Genomic DNA, 21,276 nt, shown 5'->3' on the forward strand with positions numbered 1-21,276 from the left:
TGGATGGATGGATGAATGGATGGATGGTGTACATGACAAGCCAGAGTTATTGCTGCAGTTTGGGGCCTGCGGAGGGCTTTTGTTGGATCAGGGAGAGTTTGTCCCAGGCTACTCGAGAGGCAAGGCTGAGAGTCAGGAAGCTGCTGCTGCTGCAGTTCCAAGCTCTAAGCTGCCTCCTCCCTGCACCACACAGTCCCCTAGCGTTGCTGAGCTGACCCATTTCTGGTTTAAAGGAAAAAGAGATGAGAAGCTACTGAGAGTCAGCCCAGAATTTCTGGGGGCAGTGCCTGGCTCTTGGGACTTATATTAGCTGTTCTTAGGGCCAGAGGAGGGGCCAGACCCACTGTGAAATACCTTAGCAGACCATCCTTATTGACTCCATCCAGAGTAACCTTCCTCCCGCCCTCAGACCTTAAGCCGCTGGTGACAGTAGAACTGAGGGCTCAGCGCCACCTGCTGGTCACAGAGAAGACCTACTTGATACCAGAAAATCAAGGCCACTGGTCACTGGAAGAGAGACACCCCCAGCCTTAAGGCTTAGCTCAGGGAGAAGCTGGAAAGTTTCAGCCATGGAGAGGAAGTATCAAGCCTTTCTTTACCCTTGTGAATGTTCTTGTCCACCGGTAGTGCCCCTTCCATTTGAGGGCATCCCTGGTTTAAAGCACTGGACTCACCTGGCCAAAGAAGGTCCCCTGAGCTCCACTCAGCCCAGCAGGAGCTACTGTGAGCACTTCATTTCTGATATGCTGCCTCCAGGACAGCACTGGACATCACATAAGAGCAGACATCAGCCCGTGCTAGTCCACACCCTGCGTGCAGAACTGGCTCTCCCGAGTCCCCGTGGACACGGGAGGGAAGCACCTCGTGTCACCACGGTCCAGTGCTGATGGAGGCACTGTTCTCCAAGTTTGCAGATGAGGAAACAGGATCAGGAGTGACATTCACTTGCTAAAATCTCACAGCTAGTAAAGGACAGGCCCAAGACTCGAGCCTGAGTCTGTCCGAGGCTGCTGCACAGTCCCAGTGACCCGAGCTCCAGCTTTCACTAGGGGCACCACCCTTCCTAAGTGTCAGATCCACCACAGAAAGACAGTCGTCTCTAGACCAAGAGTAAGAGGGAGACTGTAACTCAGGAAGCCCCTGGGCCTCCCTGAGTCCCAGATTTGAGACTGATGGCAGGCTAAGCTGTGGTAATGACTATGGATTTGGCATCTCCAGCCAGTCACGTGGCCCTTCTGCTGGAGAGGACTCGCCCAGCTTCTTCAGGACCCACTATCCACAGGTGGCATCCTCCCAACTCCATCCTGCAGGTGAGCTCCTACCCAGAAGCTTTCCTTAAGGAGAACTTCCCCAAGGAGCTTTCTACCAAGGTGGCTCCCTACATGTCTCCGGGCTCACCTCTGACCTATCCCCAGGTCCAGGTATCAGACGCCTCATGTAGTACCAAGACATGCAGAAGACTTTGGGGAAGAAGATATGAATTTTGCATGCCAAAGACTTGTTGACCCCAGACTAGGACAGGTGTGAAGGACAACAGATGTGGTCCAGCTTGAAAGAAGCTGGGGAAAGAGAGAACAGTGGGATTCAAGTCCGACTGTGTTTCAGAGAGTGAGTTTATCACACTACATTCTAAATGATTGGCATCCTCTCTGCCAGGTCCACCTGCCTGGGGCATTGTATGTCTTCGTGGAAGGGGAAGCAGGTGCTACCTACACCCCCTACTCTATTTCCACTCTGGACAGGCCCAACTCTGAAGTGACAGGAAAGGCAGGTCACTTACGCTGGCCAACTTGGGTACAGGCGTTTCTCCTGACCTCAGGCACTGACACCATGGAGTGGGGAAGTAATGCAAAGTGCATATGCAACTACACAAATGTATTTCCTTCCCTGGGAGGAGCAAGGGTGTACAGGAGTACAGGCCAGGTGAGCGGTACCCAGAAGTGGTCTTCAGCCACACACCTCCTCTTCATGAAGGAGCATCATTCCTTGCAGCACAAATGTGTCCCAAACTCCACCTCCACAGACCATCAGCACCCAAAGTGAAGAGAACCAGACTTTGAGAAGCCCTGCCTCTATGTTCTCTTTATTTGATCCATTCCAGTTTTCTTCACAAGGCCATTATTACTGCGGAAGAGAAGTCACTTCAGGGTAACCCAGAGAGAAGTAAACGCAGTACAGTTCTGACTGAGATCCTTGTTAACGTCCTACTGTGTCCTTGGTTTCCCATCCATCTTGGAAGTAGAAGAATGAAAATCATCCCATAATTCTGCCTCTTTTGCGCCTCTCTTGAGGTCTCTCAGGGTCTGATCAGCATACTTATATCTGACTTTAGTAACTCCTTGATGCCTTTTTTCCCTACATCATAGATTCTCTTCAGTCAATAATGTCTAATTACTATTCCCCATGTTTTATAGCTAATATTTTCATCTTCCCTATAAAAAGACCCCATTTGTGATTTCCCCCATCTAATTATATTTTATTTCTTTTCCCCTTGCATTATTTTATCACAGTCTCTACAAAATTATATTTCTTTTACTAAATTTATAAAGTTTCCTCTGCTTTACTACTTTTTCCAAAGGGTGTCATTCTCTTTCAACCCACTCTCTTTCAATCACTAGAAACACCTTTGAACTACTTCCCACTGTGCCATGTGCCTCCTTCCACTTTGAAATTTATTGGTTGCTCTAATTATATTCTCAGAACAGGCACCAACCACATTGATGCTGTGATCCCCACAGGCCACCACTAAAGGCCACTCTAACTCACCCTCAAGTGTGAGTTCAGCTATGGGGGGTCTGTTCTATCCATCCCTCTAAACCAGGGATTTTCAACCTTTTTCATCTCATGGCACACATAAACTAAATTCTGCAACACACCAAAAAATATATTATATTGTCTATTTGACACAAAAAAATAGGTATAATTTTGATTCATTCACACCAGACAGCTATTGTTGTTGGCTGTTGTCATTTGACAATCTAAGGGAAAAGATTCGTGCCCCTGACTAAATAGTTAGAAATTGCATGTTTTAAAAATTCTTGTGGCACACAGATTGAAAATCACTGCTCTAAGCCAAGAGAATCGCAAATTAAGTTATGTCTCCGTGCTAATTGCACCAGTCCTGAGTGATCTAAGAATTGTTTCTGAGTCACTACTCCATCCAGTAGAGATGGGAACAGGGCTTCTCTGCCCCACAAAGGTCCTGAAATACAGCTGCATATCCCTGATAACTGCATTCAGAACCACACTGTATGTTCCATGACCAACACCTGACATGAGACCCTCCACAGCCCTGTCAGCCTGTCCTGGCTGAGGTGCCCATACTTCTATCCAATTAGGAATAGCATCAGCCACCTTGCTCCAGTCACAGAAAATAATGCAAGGGCCAAACACACCAACTATCAGGTCCTCCTCTAAGAACAGACTAGAACTGTACAGAGGAAGCCTCTCCTCTAGATCTAATTAATGATCAAGCTCATGATTCACAGCCCAACCTCACACCCTGGATCTTCCTTGGTAATCAATCCTATGTAATAAAAGCCCAGTGACCAAACGGCGGAATGACCAGAACGACCAGTCGATTAGTCGCTATGACACACACTGACCACCAGGGGGCAGACGCTCAACACAGGAGCTGCCCCCTGGTAGTCAGTGTGTTACCACAGTGGGAGCGCCCGTGGGTTGACCAGGATGAGCGGCTGCTCAGGCTGCAAACCCGGGGCCTACAGGCAGGAATCCAGGCTGCGACTGCCTCCTCACTCCAGGCTCCTCCTCCTTGCTCCCTGCCACCTCCTCCAGACACCCACAGGCCGCACAGAGCCACCGCCAGGCTCACAGAGTTGACCCCGGAGGCGGGTTCGTGGCTGCTGCAGGACTGAGGCCTACTCCGCTGCCTCTCAGTGCTATTGTCCCTGGGCCCGGCCGACCTGGTCCCCTGGAGAGGCGAGTGCTCTGGCTCCATGGAAGATGCCGGACCAGGGAGCAGCTGCTCAGAGTGCGGGTCCACAGCCAGGGGATGAGAGGCACTCCCACAGTGGGCCTATCCCTGCAGGCCACACACCCCAACAGTGCACGAATTCTGTGCACCGGGCCTCTAGTATGGTATATTGATTAAAAATCCAAGCTCCACGCTTTACTAATCATGAGATAGAGGATAAGTCACTTATTTTCTAGCAAAGAATAACTCAGCCATAAATAAAGGGGAATATTTTTATTCATATACTGGCATGTACAGATTGAAGTCACTGAACATAAATAGAATATGAAATGGAAACTGGTCACAGTCTGCAGACAGTATTGCTTTCCTTCCCCCCCCCCTCCCTTTTTTTAATTGAGGTATAATTGACATATAACATTATATGAGTTTCAAGTGTACAGGATAAAATTTGATATTTGTATGTATTGCAAAATAATCACTACAATAAGTCTAATTTAAATTCATCACCATACAGTTACAAATATTTTTATGATGATATTTTAAGATTTACTTTTAGCAACTTTCAAATACGCAATACAGCATTATTAACTTGAGTCACTGTGCTATCACATCCCATGACTTATTTATTTTAAAACTCAAAGTCTGTACCTTTTGATCCCCTCACCCATTCCTCCCCCTTCTTGTCCCCAACCTCAAGCAACCACCAATCTGTTCTCTGTATCTATGAGCTCATTTGGGGGGGTACTTTTTTAGATTCACATATAAGTGAGATCACACCTATCTTTCTCTTATTTAACTTAAAATACTGCTCTTAAGGCCCATCATGTTGTCACGAATTGCAAGATTTCCTTCTTTTTTATGCCTAAATAATATTCCATTGTGTGCACAGTAATATGCATTATGATGTTTTGAGGAACAATGGACTGATCACATATACAACAGTGGACCCATAAGCTCACAGTGGAGCTAAAAATGTTCCTATCATCTGGGGAGTCATCCATCCTAACATTGTAGCACAATGCATTATCCACAGGTGTGTGGTGATGCTGGTGTAAACAAACTACTGTCATATAAAAGTGTATATAATTATGCACAGTACAAAATACTTGATGATGATAAATAATTGTTACTGGCTCATGTATTTATTATGCTATACTTTTATTGCTATTTTGTAATCCTCACCTGAGAATATGTTTTCATTGATTTTAGAGAGAAAGATGGATGTGGGAGAGAAATATTGATGGGTTGCCTCCTGTACCTGCCCCAACCAAGGATCAAACCTGCAACCTATGTATGTGCCCTGACCAGAAATTGAACCCACAACCCTTTTGGTGTATGGGACAACACTCTTTCTATGTATAAAAATAAGTTTGCTGCCCTAGCTGGCTTGGCTCAGTGGATAGAGTGTCGGCCTGTGGACTGAAGGGTCCTGGGTTCGATTCTGGCCAAGGGCACATGCCTGGGTTGCAGGCTCGATCCCCAGTTGGGGGGGTGCAGGAGGCAGCCGATCAGTGATTCTCTCTTATCATTGATGTTTCTATCTCTCTCTCCTTCTCCTTTCCTCTCTGAAATCAATAAAGAAATATATTTTTTAAAAAAATAAGTTTGCTGAAAAACAGTATGTGGAGTTACATTAGCAGCAGCCTAGTATGTATCTCTTGATATCATTTTCTCTTCTGCTTGATTTGGTCTCGTATTGTTTTATGATTTTAGTGTAGCCTGACTGTACAGAAGCAATAGGCTACTCGTATACCATTTAGGTTTGTGTAAGTATAATCAATGATGTTAACACAACAACAAAATTGCCTAACAATATATTTCTTGGAATGTATCCCCTATGTTAAGTGGCGCATGACTGTGTGTGTATGAGTGTATCACATTTTCTTTATCCACTCATCCATCGATGACACTTAAGTTGATTCCATGTCTTTGCTATTGCAAGTAATGGTGCAATGAAGATGGAGGTACAGATAACTTGAAAAGTTCAAATATTCCTTTCCTTCAGATAAATACCCAGAAGTAAAATTGCTGCCTATGGTAGTTCCATTTTTAATTTTTTTGGAACTTCCATACTGTTTTCTATAATGGCTGCACCCATTTATATTCCCACCGACAGTACCCAAGTCTTCCCTTTTCACCACATCCTTGCCACTACTTTTTATTTCTTGTCTTTTTGATAGTAGGCATTCCAAGGGGCGTGAGGTGATGTCTCATTGTTTTGATTTGCATCTCCCTGATGATTAATGATGTTGAGCACCTTTTTATATCCCTGCCGGCCAATTGTCTATCTTCTTTGGGAAGCGTTGCTTTTTCTTTTTCTTGAAAAGAGATGATTGGCTGGAGGCTATCCAGGAGGGCAGCTTGAACAGTCTGCTCTTGAGCAAGCTGTGGCAGTCATCAGGAAAGGTAATGTCAGTTACTTACACATTCTCTGAGAAAGCTTGTGGTTTCTGCTATCTGTCACTGTGTAAGAACTGCCAGTCTTCCAGTGCTCCTCCATCTGAATACATCATGAATGCACCTTAGTGAAAGCACCGAGTTACAATCCTTCAGTCTCTTCTTGTGGTAGTGGTTTGAATCTTCTGAGAAGCAGCTTTCTAGATGTGTTAGAAATAGGAGAGCGTTATTGGGAGTAGTGCCTATGAAAGAGGGCACAGAAGTAGGTGAGGAAAGTCTTTAGATCATGATGTAGATCTGGTATCTGTGAAGGGAGGAAGGAGAAAGGATTGGGAAGCAAGAGTTTCAGACTATAGTGTAACTCTGAGAAAGTCTCAATCACTCCAACAGAGAGCTCCAAAGACTCCTGCTTTGTTCAGACACTGGCTGGACTTCCTTGGGGTGAGGATAGCAGCAGATTCCTGAGCTGGCACAGGTAGAACATGTTACCAGTGCACGCTTCATAGCAGACTCTCTGCAGCACAGCTCCAGAGCAACCACACTTTTTTGGTCAAAACTCAGCTTCCTGAGGAGCTGTATCAGTTAGCTTTTGCTGTATAACCAGCCAGTCTGAAACAGCAACTTTTAAAAAATAAATATTTATTTCTCACACATTGAGAGTTGACCCTGTTGATGTGATGATCTCAGCTAGATTTGTTCACATGTCTAGGAACTGGATGGCTGTCATCTAATCTATAGCTGGTTCTCAAAAACACATGGTTTTGGTCAATGTCCTCCCATTATGTTGATGAGATGCCATAGGAACTTAACTCTTGTTTATATCAATTAACCTATAGTAAAATTAGCTTCATGATACGTCGTTTTGTTTAAAGTTGCAGAACCTAGGGATGACGTTAGGTGAGGTCTTACTGTAGACTGGCCTCCTCTAGAGCAACTAGCGCTGGCTTCAGTGCCTCTCATCTTCCCGCAGGCTAGCCTGGAAGTGTCCTCCTCTCACTAATGTCTGAAGCACAAAAGAAAGCAAATAGAAATACACAAGGCCTCTTTCCCTCTGTCTCATTCTATTGGCCAATGCAAGTCACAAGGTTGACCCCAGTATTAAGGGGCAGCCCATGATTGGAGGGCACTGAAAAGTTACATGGCAAAGGACAAAGATTAGGGAAGGTTGGAGGCCTGGAGCCTTCATTGCAAACCATGACAGAATGATCATGAAGGCTTTAATAGTCTCTTTTTTCAATGTGAAATGTCTGCTAACAGTGACAGTACTGGATATCAGAAGCCAAAAGAAGACAAGAAATATGAGAACATTCACAAATATCACAAGAATCATTTGAAAACCACATTATATCCAGTTTTTGCATTGGCCTAAGTCTAATCAGAAGAAAATGTCCCATCCTAGTTGGTTTGGCTCAGTGCATAGAGCACTGGCCTGAGGACTGAAGGGTTCCGGGTTCAATTTCAGTCAAGGGCACATGCCTGGGTTGTGGACTCGATTCCCCATGGAGAGCGTGCAGGAGGCAGCCAATCAATGTTGCTCTCTCATCATTGATGTTTCTCTCTCCCCCTTCCTCTCTGAAATCAATAAAACTATTTTTTTTAAAAGAAGAAGAAAATGTCCCATGAATCAGTTGGCCAACTTTAGATAAACGGCCTTTTTTCTTAATTGATTATTCTAATTTTCCTAAAGCATTTCTTTTTATTTTTTTTAGTTAAATAAACAAATTTATTTGTAAATTTAGTCAACATACATAATTTACCTAAAAACTTCAATAGAAGGATAAATTTTAAAAACCACTTGTAAGACTAGCTCTATAAAGTGATTACCCCAGAACCATATACCAGCATCTCTAATGAGATGTATTAGCTATTGTAAAGATTCTGCTTGGAGGACCCCCTCCCCCCCAAAAAATGAGAGCAATTTAATATCTAGAACCATTTAAAGCAACATTTTTACACTGGTCTCTTAGACTTCTTTACCTTGTGCTGTTTTATTTGCAGTTTGGACCAGGTGTTAGGGATAAATATGTTTGGAAACCTGTCTTAGTTTGGAAGCACCAATAAGGGCTAGAGATTCCGATTTAATGGTGAAATCTGGTTGAAAGCTATCCCTTTAAGCTGTTAACAAAATGTGAGCACCTCGGGGAAGGAATTCCCCTCTCTGTGGTTCTATGTGAGGACAACAATGCAGCCCATACACAGTTCTAAGGCCTGGTTCACAGTGAGACCTGTATGTCAGGAAGAGGCACAGGGGTCTTACAGTGCATCTCCCCAGAGTCCCAAGCTACCACGTAGGGGTCTAATGAGACAGTTCTTCCCTGACACAACATCAGAAAAAGCCACACACCACACACACACCACACTCAGATTCCTCCCAGCATCGATCCTGAGAACTCTCAAATATCATCCACTGGCAAAGATCCCGGAACTCCCAGAGTCAATTCCAAACCACAGGGCTAAACTTGGCTTTGGCATCCGCCTTACCTTATACATACAATCAGTCCAATGACTGCTGCTAGTACACTACAGCAAACAGCAATAATCAAAGTAGGAGTAGTCCCCCAGGCATTTCCCATCTCAGATCCTGCAGAAAGAGGAGGCAAACGTTAAAAGGAAACCTACATGCAGGGGCCAAAGTGACCACACAACCACTGCTAAGATATCTGTGGTCGTGTGTCATTTCCCTGTCATAAATATAACCACTAATCCTCTGCCACACTTCTTGTCATTCCTATCACATACACCCCCACACACCAAATAGTGTGTTTAGCACCTGCCAGAAATACACGGCAATATGAACACCACTTACCACATATGTATGCCGTGCACATGTTCAAGCTTCCGCACTACATCATCTTACATCACTATACACTGCTATATATCGAATATCTGTGTCCCCCCCAAAATTCATATGTTGAAATCCTAATACCCAATGTGATGGTATTAGGAGGTGGGGCTTTTGGGATATCATTAGGTCATGAGGGAGGAGCCCTCGTGAATAATTAGTGCCCTTATATAAGAGGCCCTAGAGAGATTCCCTTATCCCTACCACCATGTGAGGCTACAAGAAAGCTGTGACCCAGAAGAACGCCCTCACCCAGCGGTTTTTAATATATTTATTTATATTTATTTATTATAGCGGCCACAAGTCACCAACACAAATCTCTTATATTATATTATATTATACTAGAGGCCTGGTGCACAAAAATTTGTGCACTGGGCGGGGGTGTCCCTCAGCCCAACCTGTGCCCTCTTGCAATCTGGGATCTCTCGGGGGATGTCCACCTGCTGGCTTAGGCCTGCTCCCCTGGGGGATTGGGCCTAAACTGGCAGTCAGACATCCCTCTGGCAGCCCGAGAGCCCCCTCGTGGTCAGTGTGTGTCATAGTGACCAGTCATTCCCAGTCTTTCTGCTGTTACGGTCAGTTTGCATATTACCCTTTTACTATATAGGATAGAGGCCTGGTGCACGGGTGGGGGCCGGCTGGTTTGCCCTGAAGGGTGTCCCGGATCAGGGTGGGGGTCCCGCTTGGGTGCCTGGCCAGCCAGGTGAGGGGCTGATGGCTGTTTTCAGGCTACCCGCATCCCCTTCAGGGTGGGGGTCCCTACTGGGGTGCCCGGCCAGCCTGGATGAGGGGCTGATGGCTGTTTTCAGGCTGCCTGCACCCCCTTTAGGGTGGGGGTCCCCACTGGGTTGCCTCGCCAGTCTGGATGAGGGGCTGAGGGCCGTTTTCAGGCAGGCCAAGCCTACAACTGAAGCTCCCAGTCTCTCCTTTTTTTCTTTTCTTTTTTATTCTGGGATTTATTTACCTTCTGTAATTGCAACTTCGTTGCGGCTCCAGCTCCAAGGCCGGCTGACTGAAAGCAGATATCTGGGAATTGTTTAGCTTCTATAATTGTAACATTGTTGCTTAGAGTGCAGCTCAGAGCCCAGCCATGGCAGGCGGGGAACCTTGGCTTCGTCCATCACTGGAGCAAGCAAGCCTCATGTTTGCTTCAGCGGCCTGGCTGCTGGCCGCCATCTTGGTTGGCAGTTAATTTGCAAATCACCCTGATTAGCCAATGGGAAGCATAGCAGAAGTATGGTTAATTACCATATTTGTCTATTATTAGATAGGATAGAGGCCTGGTGCATGTGTGGGGGCCGGCTGGTTTGCCCTGAAGGTGTCCCGGATCAGGATGAGGGTCCTGCTGGGGTGCCTGGCCAGCCTGGGTGAGGGGCTGAGGGCCGTTTTCAAACTGGCCACACCCCCTTCAGGGTGGGGGTCCCCGCTGGAGTGCCTGGCCAGCCTGAGTAAGGGGTTGATGGCTGTTTGCAGGCTGGCCACAGCCCCTTCAGGGTGGGCCACCCCCCCCCTGGGGTGCTTAGCCAGCCTGGGTGAGGGGCTGAGGGCCGTTTCCAGGCTGGCCACAGCCCCTTCAGGGTGGGGGTCCTGCTGGGGTGCCTGGCCAGTCTGGGTGAGGGGCTGATGGCTGTTTGCAGGCTTGCCACGGCCCCCAGCCACCCAAGCTCCCAGTGGAGGCAGGCTGGAAGCAGGTATCTGGGGTTTATTTATCTTCTATAATTGAAACTTTGTTGCTTTCAGCGGAGGCCAGAGCCGGCCAGGGCAGATGGGAAGCTTGACTTCCTCCATCACCGGGACAACCAAGCATCCGTGGCTGCCAGACGCCATCTTGGTTGGGTTAATTTGCATATAGTCACTCTGATTGGCTGGTGGGCATGGCTTGTGGTGTAGTGAAGGTACAGTCAATTTGCATGTTCTATTATATTATATTATATTATATTATATTATATTATACACACAAAGCATATTTCAATTCCAAATTTCCCATGTCCCACACATATTCTACACACACCACACTCATACACATCCCTCACCCTTGCTTCCAAAAACAATTACTCTCTCCCTCCAGGACCACTTGAAGCCCCATCTGGCAAAATCAGTCAGCCCTGCCTCCCTAACCCCTCTCAGCTCTAGGCAGATGCATTTCACCTGCAAGGTCATCCCGACCCAGGACTAGAGCCATGACCATGGAAACTAAGATATGAGCTCAATTAACCCACCCCACCAGCAGGGGGCGTTCTGTAGTGAGCTGTATTATGTTAAGCTCAGGATCTAGTGTGCCTGGGGAAAGACCTTGGCATTTGCAGGACTCCCTACAATGGACTCCCCAGCTTGAGCACAGAACTATTGACTTGACTTCTACCACCCAACGGTTTGCAGTGGCTCTGGAGCCTGGCCAGAAGAGTTGCTGGTAGGGTTGGGTCTCTGGCCCCTGATAGTCCCTTATCCTCAGGGGGCATGGACAGGATCCTATCCCCTTTCTCCTAGTAGCTGACAAGCTTCCCATTCCAGGTCATACAGACCATCCAGCTCCTTAAGCTGCCATAAGTTACCAGCAACCCTGAGGACGCTTGTCACCACTCTCCACCTATTAGACCATCCACCCTGACTTAGGGACCTAGCCTGGACTGCTGACTCTGAGGCTGAAGTAGGCCAAACCAAGCTTTCTCTCCTTCCCCATTGGCCCCCATTTTGGCCTAGACTAACTGGGAACCTGAGTGTTACATTATACCCCCTCAAGGTGAAGAGTAAGGTTAATGTTTAGAGGATGCTTACCTGTCCCAAACAGGGTGAAGTTCAACATCCTGGAGGTGGGCAAGGATATGTGACTTATCACACATTGGTAGGTGGTCACATTGTGCTCCAGAGAGTGGTTCAGCCTCAAACGGCTGGTGATGTTAAATGTGCCGTCCTCATTCTTGACGGCTGGACCATTGGTGATGCCTTCAGAAATCTCCTGGCCCTGGGGATTCTCCTGGGTATATATATACCAGGTGATGTTAATGTCCTTTGGGTAGAACCCACTTGCCTCACACAAAATATATTTGTCACCATCATCTTTCACTGTGGCTTGTTCTCGAAACAAGGTGCACTTTGGAGAAGCTGGCAAGGAAGAGAAGTCATGATTTGAGGGTAGGTTGGGACTAGCTTATTGTCAGTTCAAAGCCTGACCCATAGCAAGCCTTCAGGAAGGTGAATGAGGCGAGTGAGATTCTGCTTAGCCTAAGTAATCTGGGGATGCTGATCCCAGTGCCAGGGTGACGCTGATAGACCATGACCCCAACTCTCACAGCCATTGTGTAAAGCAGAGTTTCTTATGCCACCTGGTGTCATAGACACCTTTCTTCGAGAATCGGAGGAAAGCTTCGGAACACTGTTGTGGTAGAAACTGCTGTCCATTCTTCAATGACACATCCAAGTTAAAGCTACATCTCCCATGCCCTAACCGATTTGCCTCAGTGGATAGAGTGTGAGCCTGCGGACTCAAGGGTCCCAGGTTCAATTCCGGTCAAGGGCATGTACCTTGGTTGTGGGCACATCCCCAGTAGGGAGTGTGCAGGAGGCAGCTGATCGATGTTTCTCTCTCATCGATGTTTCTAACTCTCTATCCCTCTCCTTTCCTCTCTGCAAAAAATCAATAAAAGTAAATTAAAAAAAATAAAAAAGCTACATCTCCCAACCTCCACTTCAGCTGGGGTAGCCATGTGAACTCAGGGTCTACTAGTTCAGATAGAATCAGAAGTAGCGAGAGCAACCTCAAGGAAATACCCTTAAAGAACAAGGGTATCTTAAAGAAAAGTACTATGGCCTTCTCTCCCTCTCCCCTTCTTCCTTCCTGGAGAACAGCTGGAAGACCATGTCATGGTTCAAGATGGAGAAGCCATTTCCAAACACAAGGTGAAAGCTATATGTTGAGGATGCCAAAGTGGCAAGATAAAAGGACTCTGGGTCCCACATGATCAAAGAACCACCCTACCTGCCCACGGTTGGCTCCATTTTTGTGAAAGAAAAATAAGCTACCTTTTTAAAAGCCCCTATTGCTCTGGCCAGTGTGGCTCAGTTGGGTGAGTGTCATCCCATGACCAAGAGATGGCTGAGTAGATTCTCAGTCAAGACACATGCCCTGGTTGCAGGCTCCATCTCCAGTAGGGGGTATGCAGGAGGCAGCCAATCAATGTTTCTCAAACATCAATGTTTCTCTCCCTCTCCATCAAGAAAACATAATTTTCTGTCTCCCTTCCTCTGTCTCTAACATCAAGAAAACATAATTTTAAATTAAAAACAACAAAAGCCCTTGTTGACTTCTGGTTTCCTCTCTGGCATGTAAATAACTAGAAGTCATCAATCCTATCCTGACTGAACAAACTGCAAATCAGCAACTTCTCTTAGATCCATCAGAGAACTGTCAGTAGGACATCCACTGAGGGCTAGGCTGAGGGAACCCCACTCTCCAATGCACGAATTTCGTGCACCAGGCCTCTAGTTAATTAATAAAAATGTATCAATATTGGTTCATTAATTTTAACAAATATACCATACTAATGCAAGAGGTTAATAATAGAGAAAGCGGTATGTGCACAGGCAGGAGTCATAAAGAAACTACTATCTTTGCCATTTTTGCTGTAAATCTAAAACTGTTGTAAAAAACAAAGTCTATTACTTTTCAAAAAAAAATTTTAGGCTTTCTGTCAGTTGTGGAGGAAATGAATCCTAATACGCTTTCCTATCCCCCTAATTAATATGTACAAAACATTCAAAGTCTTAAGTACAATTTTGAAGGGCTCATAGACATTGCCCCCGTTATAGGCTGCATTGTGGCTCCACCCCCAAATTCATGTTGAAGGCCTAAGCCCATTCTCTTAGACTGTGACTGTATTTGGAGATAGGGTCTTTTTTTAAACTCAGGACCCTTTGGTCCGCAGGCCCACGCTCTATCCACTGAGCCAAACCGGCTAGGGCTGGAGACAGGGCCTTTATAGAGGTACTATTACATCTATTTAGAGAAAAGGATACTGAGGTTAATAACTCGCTCTAAGTTGTCCAGACGTACACCCGTGTCTATCCAACTCCAAGGCCCATGCCCAAACTTCTCTACTTGGCCTGGCTACATCTTCACCCCCAGCCCCATCACCATGGGAACCACAGGACACTGCCTCAGGCACTCACCCAAAACCTTTAGAATGACTGTTCCCTGGGCCTTCTCGGGGGTGACCACCACCTCACATCGGTACTCTCCTGTGTCCCTCAGCTGGACTCCAGGAAGGTGCAGTGAGGCGTCCCCCTTCCCTAGCTCCGCTAGAGACACGTTGGCTCCGGGTCTGAATGCCTCTTGATGGTGGTTTCCATGCATTTCAAACACCTTGTGCTCTGTTTCATGCGCCTCATGCTTGTGACACCAGGTAACACCCATACCCTTGATGTTCAGGGGTGTGGAACCAGGGACCTTGCAGGAGATGGTGACATTGTCATTCAGAAACACAGTCTGATTCTTCCCTTCCATCTCCACTATCAAATCTGTGGAAAGAAGAAAATTCAGTTATGGGGAAAAAAAACTTAGTTAGGCCTTGTGCTCTCAGACACTTTACCATGTAATTAAAAACAAATTCTTTGCCCAGTAGGGGGTGGAGGAGGCAGCCTATGGATGAGCCTCTCGTCATTAATATTTCTCCCCCCCCCCCCAAAAAAAAAATATTTCTCTCCCTTTGTCTCTGAAATCAATAAAAAAAATATGTATCTTTTTAAAAAGAGCTTACTATGTAGCAGGCACTCTGCCTGACCCTTTATAAAAAACAAAACACAAAAACAAATTCCTTTGGGGCGAGGGCGGGGGCGGGGGGGGGGCGGAGCGGGCGGAGGTATCTCAGGTACAGAGGCCCTTAGTTCATGGCCCCTCCTTAATCCGCATAAGATCCTCAAACTTTGTTCTTCCTTTCAATATTGTTTTGATTATTCTGGTCTCTTGCAATTTCTTACAAATTTTCAAATCCGTTTAATTGATTCCTACAATTCCACAAAGGAAAGCTTAGAGTTGGGGACTGTTAAGGTACAGGTGGCTGAGGACCCTAGGGCGGGGCCTCCGAAAGGCCAGGGAGAGCCTGCCTAGCGACACCCTCCACCCCACCCCACCCCACCCCCACTTCACCCCCCCCCCACCCCCCACCTTACCTGCGGTGGACACCCAGCACCACAGAACCAGGAGAGGCCACAGAAAGCCACGCGGGAAGCCTGCCACCGCCGCCGCCGCCTCCGCGACAGCCATGCCTGCCGGGGACCAGCGCGCCCGGCCCGGGTCAGCCTGCAGCCGGCGCCGAGTTTCCGCTAGAAAGAGGAGTCCTCGGTCGGAAAGCGCTGTCCGCAAAACCGCCTCTTAGGGCCGTCACTTGCTTGGTACTAGATGGCCTCTCTGCGCCTTCTAACCCCCCTGCCCCTTCTTCAGCCCGATTTACCCTAAGACGACTGGGCGTGACACTGCCCCGGGCAGCCTCTGTGCTCAGCCTGGGGACCTTGCGCGTCCCCTCGAGTGATCCTGCTCCACCTGCAGCCTCAAGGAGTCAGCCTCCAATTCCCCCGCGCCCCGCTATTCCCGAACCTTCACGGAGTGATGGAGGCGGAAGGGGTGGCAGCGGCAGCGGCAGCGGGGCCTCCGAGTCAGGAAGACTCCTCGCGAACGTCAGGGAGAACTTAGGCCGGTGTCTAGTAGCTGTGACTCAGAGCGGCCGGCCCCGCCCCCTCCCGTCTCCAATCATTTGAATGAGGGTGCGGGAGAGGCTCTGGGTGATGCCCAGCAAACCTCTCCAATGGGCAGGGACTTGTGACCGGTAGCCCTGGCTGCCGTGAAGTTAGGGACGGTAAATAGATTTTGTCTAAAATACAAAACGCAAAAGGAAATGTCTGAGGTCAGGTTTCACATCGCAGATAACTTACAACTAAGTTCTGCAGGCAATGTAACTAGACTGGCAGTGATGGCCAACCTTTTGAGCTCGGCGTGTCAGCATTTTGAAAAACCCTCACTTAACTCTGGTGCCGTGTCACATATAGAAATTTTTTGATATTTTCAACCATAGAAAAACAAAGATTTATATTTTTGATATTTATTTTATATATTTAAATGCCATTTAACAAAGAAACATCAACCAAAAAAATGAGTTTGCGTGTCACCTCTGACACACGTGTAATAGGTTCGCCATTACTGATTACTAGAGAGTACCCGGTGGTCCAGCAGTTGGAGTCCACAGCGGCGGTGGTGGGCGCTCCCCGCCCTGGTTCCTAAGCACGCTCTCCGACTGGAGCCCACCCAGAAAGGCCGTTTCCCTACAGTTTTCACCAAGGCAGGCAGGTTTTGTAGACATGAGAAGTGCCCTAGCCAGTTTAGCTCAGTGTATAGAGTGCAGGCTGCGGACCTAAGGGTTCAGGGTTTGATTCCTGTCAAGGGCACCTGCTGGGTTGTGGGCTTGATTCCCAGTAGGGGGTGTGCAGGAGGTAACTGATCAATGATTCTCTCTCCTCATTGATGTTTCTGGGCCTCCCTTCCTCTCCGAAATCAATAAAAATGTTTTTTAAAAAGACTACAAAATCATTACAAAGATATTTACACTCCCCTCACCCCAAATATGTAAAAAAGGCAATATAGAGATATGTCAAGCAGTTAATAAAACCAGAATGTTGTTTTTCTGGACTTTGAAATATCTGTGCTAATTGTCAAGTTATAAAATTTGTAATTTGTGATTTGTTATTCTAAATAAATATTCACATATGTAAAATATACTAGGTGTACCAGTTAATAATGTGGATTTTTTTCAATAGATGGAGTTACACATATGTTGATATAAATGCGATTTCATATGTATGCTATTTTGTTGTATTGACAGCAAGCTTCAAAACTTTGTATGTCAAATTTGCTGAAGGTGTTAACATCATAGATATTTTTACACTTAAAATTGTTGAATTCCGTGCCAAAAAAAAAAAAAAAAAGAGCATTTGCGGGAAGTTTTAATTCATTACTTTATTTTGAAAAAAAAGTTACTGTATATATCAGGAAGCTTATGGCAAACATGCTCCATCTCAAGATATTTGTGAATGCTGGTTTAAACGCTTTAAAAGTGATAATTTCAATGTGAAAGACAAAGAACGTCCAGGTCTACCGAAAAAGTTTGAAGACCAACAATAACAAGCATTATTGGATGAAGATGTGTGTCAAACTCAAAAACAACTTGCAGAAAGACTAAACGTTACTCAGAAAACAATTTCTGATCATTTACAAGCAATGGGAAAGATTTTAAAGGAAGGAAAATGGGTGCCACATCAACTGAACAAAAGACAAATGGAAAACTGAAAAATCATCAGTAAAATGTTGCTTCAACGGCATGAAAAAAAGTCTCTTTTGCATCAAATTATGACTGGCGATAAAAAGTGGATTTGTTTTAAGAATCACAAATGCACAAAATCATGGGTTGATCCAGGTCAACCATCAACATCGACTGCAAGGCCAAATCCCTTCAGGAAGAAGACAATGCTCTGCGTTTGGTGGGATCAGGAAGGTGTGGTGTATTATGAGCTTCTAAAACCACATGAAACCATTACTGATGGCTACCGACAAGAAATAATCAATTTGAACCATGCTTTGATAGTGAAATGACCAGAATGCACCAGAAGACACAGATAAGTAATTTTGCTTCTTGATAATGCACCATCACACACTTCAAAACCAGTTAAAGACACGTTAAGAGATCTTGCCTGGGAAGTATTAACCCACCCACCATATTCACCAGACCTTGCTCCTTCAGATTACCACTTGTTTGGATCGATGGCACATGCACTTTCTGAGCAGCACTTCAAAATGTACGAAGAAGTGAAAATTTGGGTCTCTGAATGGTTTGCCACAAAACAAGAAAAGTTCTATTGGGACGGGACCCACAAATTACCTGAAAGATGGGAGAAATGTGTAGCTAGCAATGGACATTACTTTGAATGAAGCAGTTTTGATGTTTCTCTTGAAATTATCATGTTTTCTTTGATTACAAAATCCCCCATTGTTAACTGGTACATCTAAGATATATATATAACTAGAAACTACCATTGTTGTTCTTAACTGTGTTGACAATGATCTTATTGCTGAATTGTACAGGATAAATTTTCTTTGGCAACTTTTTATACTACCATTTAACACAAATGGACATTTAGACAACTATAAAAAAGGTTTGGGTTAACTCAGTATTTAAAAAATTTCAAAACTTCATTATAATTATTTAAATGTAATTTCTTATAGATGCTAAAATAGGAAAGTCTCCAAACATACCTAATGTCAATATAATAGACAACAAAAAAATTGCTAACTAATCACTACTAAAAGCTTTACAGTTGTAGGTACAAGTATATAATTCAACTCAAACACCAGTAAAAATATTACAATATTAATTCCAATTCTCTATCAGACTTCCTGTGATAAAGCATAAAAGTTAAATGTAGAAACTAACATCTGGGTATCTGTCAATTTTTCTGGAAGGCTATTTCAAAGTGGCCTAAATTAGCCAGAATATAATGTGAATTCTTATCACAATGCCACATAACCTGAAAATATATTGATAACTTAGTAGTTTTAATTCTTTTCTATGGAATAAGCCTATTTTGGAGACTTGGCACAATATTACCAATAAATTTAACAAAAAGCTCAAGTCCAGGTATATAACTAAAAAGTCTTTTCTATATATTACAAAACCATCAACTTTAATATAAATGGCTTCTACTAATTACTACCACTCAAAATTCACATAAAGTAAAGTGAAACAGGTAGCAGAAAGTGCTGGCACATTCACTCTGCAGAGACAATGATAGAATTTAGCCAGCAAAAATTCAAATAGGCATATAGGTAAACATTCGAATGCAAACTTTCGTGAGTAAGACACAGAAAATGATTCATTTGATACTTTTACGTACAGCTTGTATATAATTCAAAACAAGTAAAACTGAAAATTTCCTATGTAAAAGCCACAATAAAGTCAAATAAAATATCAAATACTAGTCTTACAAACTGGTCTGGGAATTTCTGAGCCTCTGACTTTCAAGGCATAACACGCATTCTCCACTTTGGCCACGCTCTGTCTCAAGGTATACAGCTTCTTAGACACCTGGTAAGGTCCAGTATTGCCAATGAATGAAAACCCAGCATAAACCTGGCGTAGGAACTGGCTCACTTCAAAGGGGGTGTCAATGTCCCCATTGCCCACACTGTTCACACACATCAGCATCAACTCACCAGTTAGATCAGCCACTCCCAGGAGGTAGTCAACAGGGGTGATTTTCAGTCTCCAAGTACCAAACTCTTTATCATGAGCACTGAGCATCGGAAGAGGGCTTCTATCCTCCAGTCTCAGATGATGAGTTGTCCCTCCTCTTGTTTTGAGATTAAGTCTTTCAAATGACCTTGACCCTCTCCTCCCACCTCTTCCAGGACCTTGTCTCATAAGGGGCATGCCCTTGGGCAAGTTATTTCATCTCTCAAAACCTTAGTTTCCTCATGGTCTTATTTTCTTTCCCATTGTCTTCGGTTGTAAATACCAGTTGTTATTAATTTCATCCATACTGATAAGTGATTGTGTTTTAATAAAGTGTTGAAAAGAGAGGGTCTCCACATATTCCTGAAGTCTGTGGTAAGTCCTGTGGTAATAGCTCTATGGAATTAATGCATCTCTTATCCGGAGAGCTCCTGGGCCACCTGCAGTATCTTTGGTCTGACACCGTCTAATTTAATTTCTGACTCAGTCAATATTTCCTCCATATCAGGAGCACTTGTAATCCTATGGAGCAGAAAAAGTATCCTTTACTTTCTACGGTTACATCCCGACTAAGTTTCACAAGTCTCCCATAGTTGTCATGTCTTGCATCAAGTTCCTGCTGAAATGATTTTAAGGCCACCAACACGGGTAACAATGCATTAACATCCTACCCTTCTCTCCTCTGGTTGTGGGGAAAATTGTCATGCTTCCATTTCCAGAACCCTCCCAATCCTTCTTTGTTGCTCATGTCATCACAGCCTACAGTGAGTTGTGTAGAGACAGAGGTCTTGGACCTGGTGGAGTGCATTAGGCGGCAGGGGTGCGGGGGGAGGTTGGAGGGGGACAAGCCTGCCAGGGCCCTTTGACAAGTCCCAGGAGCGGAGCTGGAAGCTGCTTCCGGCTTGTGCATCGCCTTCTTGAGTCCAGGTGATTTTGACAGTATTTTTATTAACGCTGGGGACAGTGGAACAAAGGAAGGAATCAGGGTAGTAGAAGCAACAGGAGAGAGCCTAGGCCAGGGGTGGACCAACTTTTTGACTCGAGGGCCACAATGGGTTCTTAAACTGGACCGGAGGGCCGGAACAAAAGCATGGAGGGAGTGTTTGTGTGAACTAATATAAAGTCAAAGTAAACATCATTACATAAAAGGGTACGGTCTTTTTTTCAATAGTTTTATTCATTTCAAACGGGCTGGATCCAGCCCGCGGGCCGTAGTTTGCCCACGGCTGGCCTAGGCGATGCTCTGCTTTGACTCTCTGGAAAGATTATAGGAAAGAAGTGAGCCAACATGGGACTGCTTAGCTCACTGGAGAGTCAGAGAAAAGGGGCCTTGGATACAGGTTCTGGGGGTCAGCCTGGAAGGAGCTGCTGCTGCCTGCTGCTCCCCTGGTTGCAAGTCTCTGTGGGGACCCACAGAGTTTAGGAGAAAGAAAGGCCCCGAGACTATGACTCTGAAAAGTTATTGCTTTGTAAACAATCCATTCTTTCAATATTGTCAAATTTGTATTTTTGCCCCCCAAATTTATGACAGATATTACATATTGTTCTGATTTTACATTTAATATAATTAAAAAGGAACCTATACAAATGACCTTAGTAACAATATTTCAACAAATATTGCACTGAAAGAATTTTCACAACACATATTTGATAAACAAATTAAAATATAATGAACTTATATAAAGTCTCTGTGTCTTTCTGATTATCAATTAAAATCCAATTATTTCTTTATAGTTTAAAAAAAAGTCCAACTATCTAAATAAGCCAAGAAAAATTAGGTACACATAAGACTAATAAAATTTCTTTCCAAAATTTAAAATTAACTGCCC

The 21,276-nt window shown here is 45.0% G+C and overlaps 1 protein-coding gene and 1 pseudogene across 2 annotated transcripts; both read right to left on the bottom strand.

The window, feature by feature from the left end:
• Positions 1-6,112: 6,112 nt before the first annotated feature.
• On the bottom strand, positions 6,113-14,789 carry NCR3LG1 (natural killer cell cytotoxicity receptor 3 ligand 1). Its single transcript, XM_081099481.1, has 4 exons — positions 14,343-14,789; positions 11,952-12,278; positions 8,816-8,915; positions 6,113-6,534 (listed from the first exon to the last, which is right to left on the bottom strand). The coding sequence occupies exons 1-4, from the start codon at positions 14,674-14,676 to the stop codon at positions 6,477-6,479; spliced, it is 819 nt and encodes a 272-aa protein (XP_080955607.1). The 5' UTR covers positions 14,677-14,789; the 3' UTR covers positions 6,113-6,476.
• Positions 14,790-19,183: 4,394 nt separating this feature from the next.
• LOC308525403 (translin-associated protein X-like) lies at positions 19,184-20,195 on the bottom strand (annotated as a pseudogene). The gene is made up of 2 exons: positions 19,678-20,195; positions 19,184-19,508 (listed from the first exon to the last, which is right to left on the bottom strand). The product of its transcript is annotated as a translin-associated protein X-like (transcript).
• Positions 20,196-21,276: the final 1,081 nt, after the last annotated feature.

The sequence above is a fragment of the Myotis nattereri genome (genome assembly GCF_964212035.1).
Source record: "Myotis nattereri genome assembly, chromosome: 9".
Lineage (NCBI taxonomy): Eukaryota > Metazoa > Chordata > Mammalia > Chiroptera > Vespertilionidae > Myotis > Myotis nattereri.

What these genes read in the sequence shown, in the direction of transcription:
- NCR3LG1 (XM_081099481.1), bottom strand. Translation starts at nt 14,676, where the DNA reads ATGGAAGGGAAGAATCAGACTGTGTTTCTGAATGACAATGTCACCATC. An exon ending in CTTCACCCTGTTTGGGACAG is followed by an intron (nt 8,916 to 11,951) that starts GTAAGCATCCTC and finishes CTCTTTCTGCAG; the next exon opens with GATCTGAGATGGGAAATGCC. An exon ending in GGACTGATTGTATGTATAAG is followed by an intron (nt 6,535 to 8,815) that starts GTAAGGCGGATG and finishes TAACACATCTAG; the next exon opens with AAAGCTGCTTCTCAGAAGAT.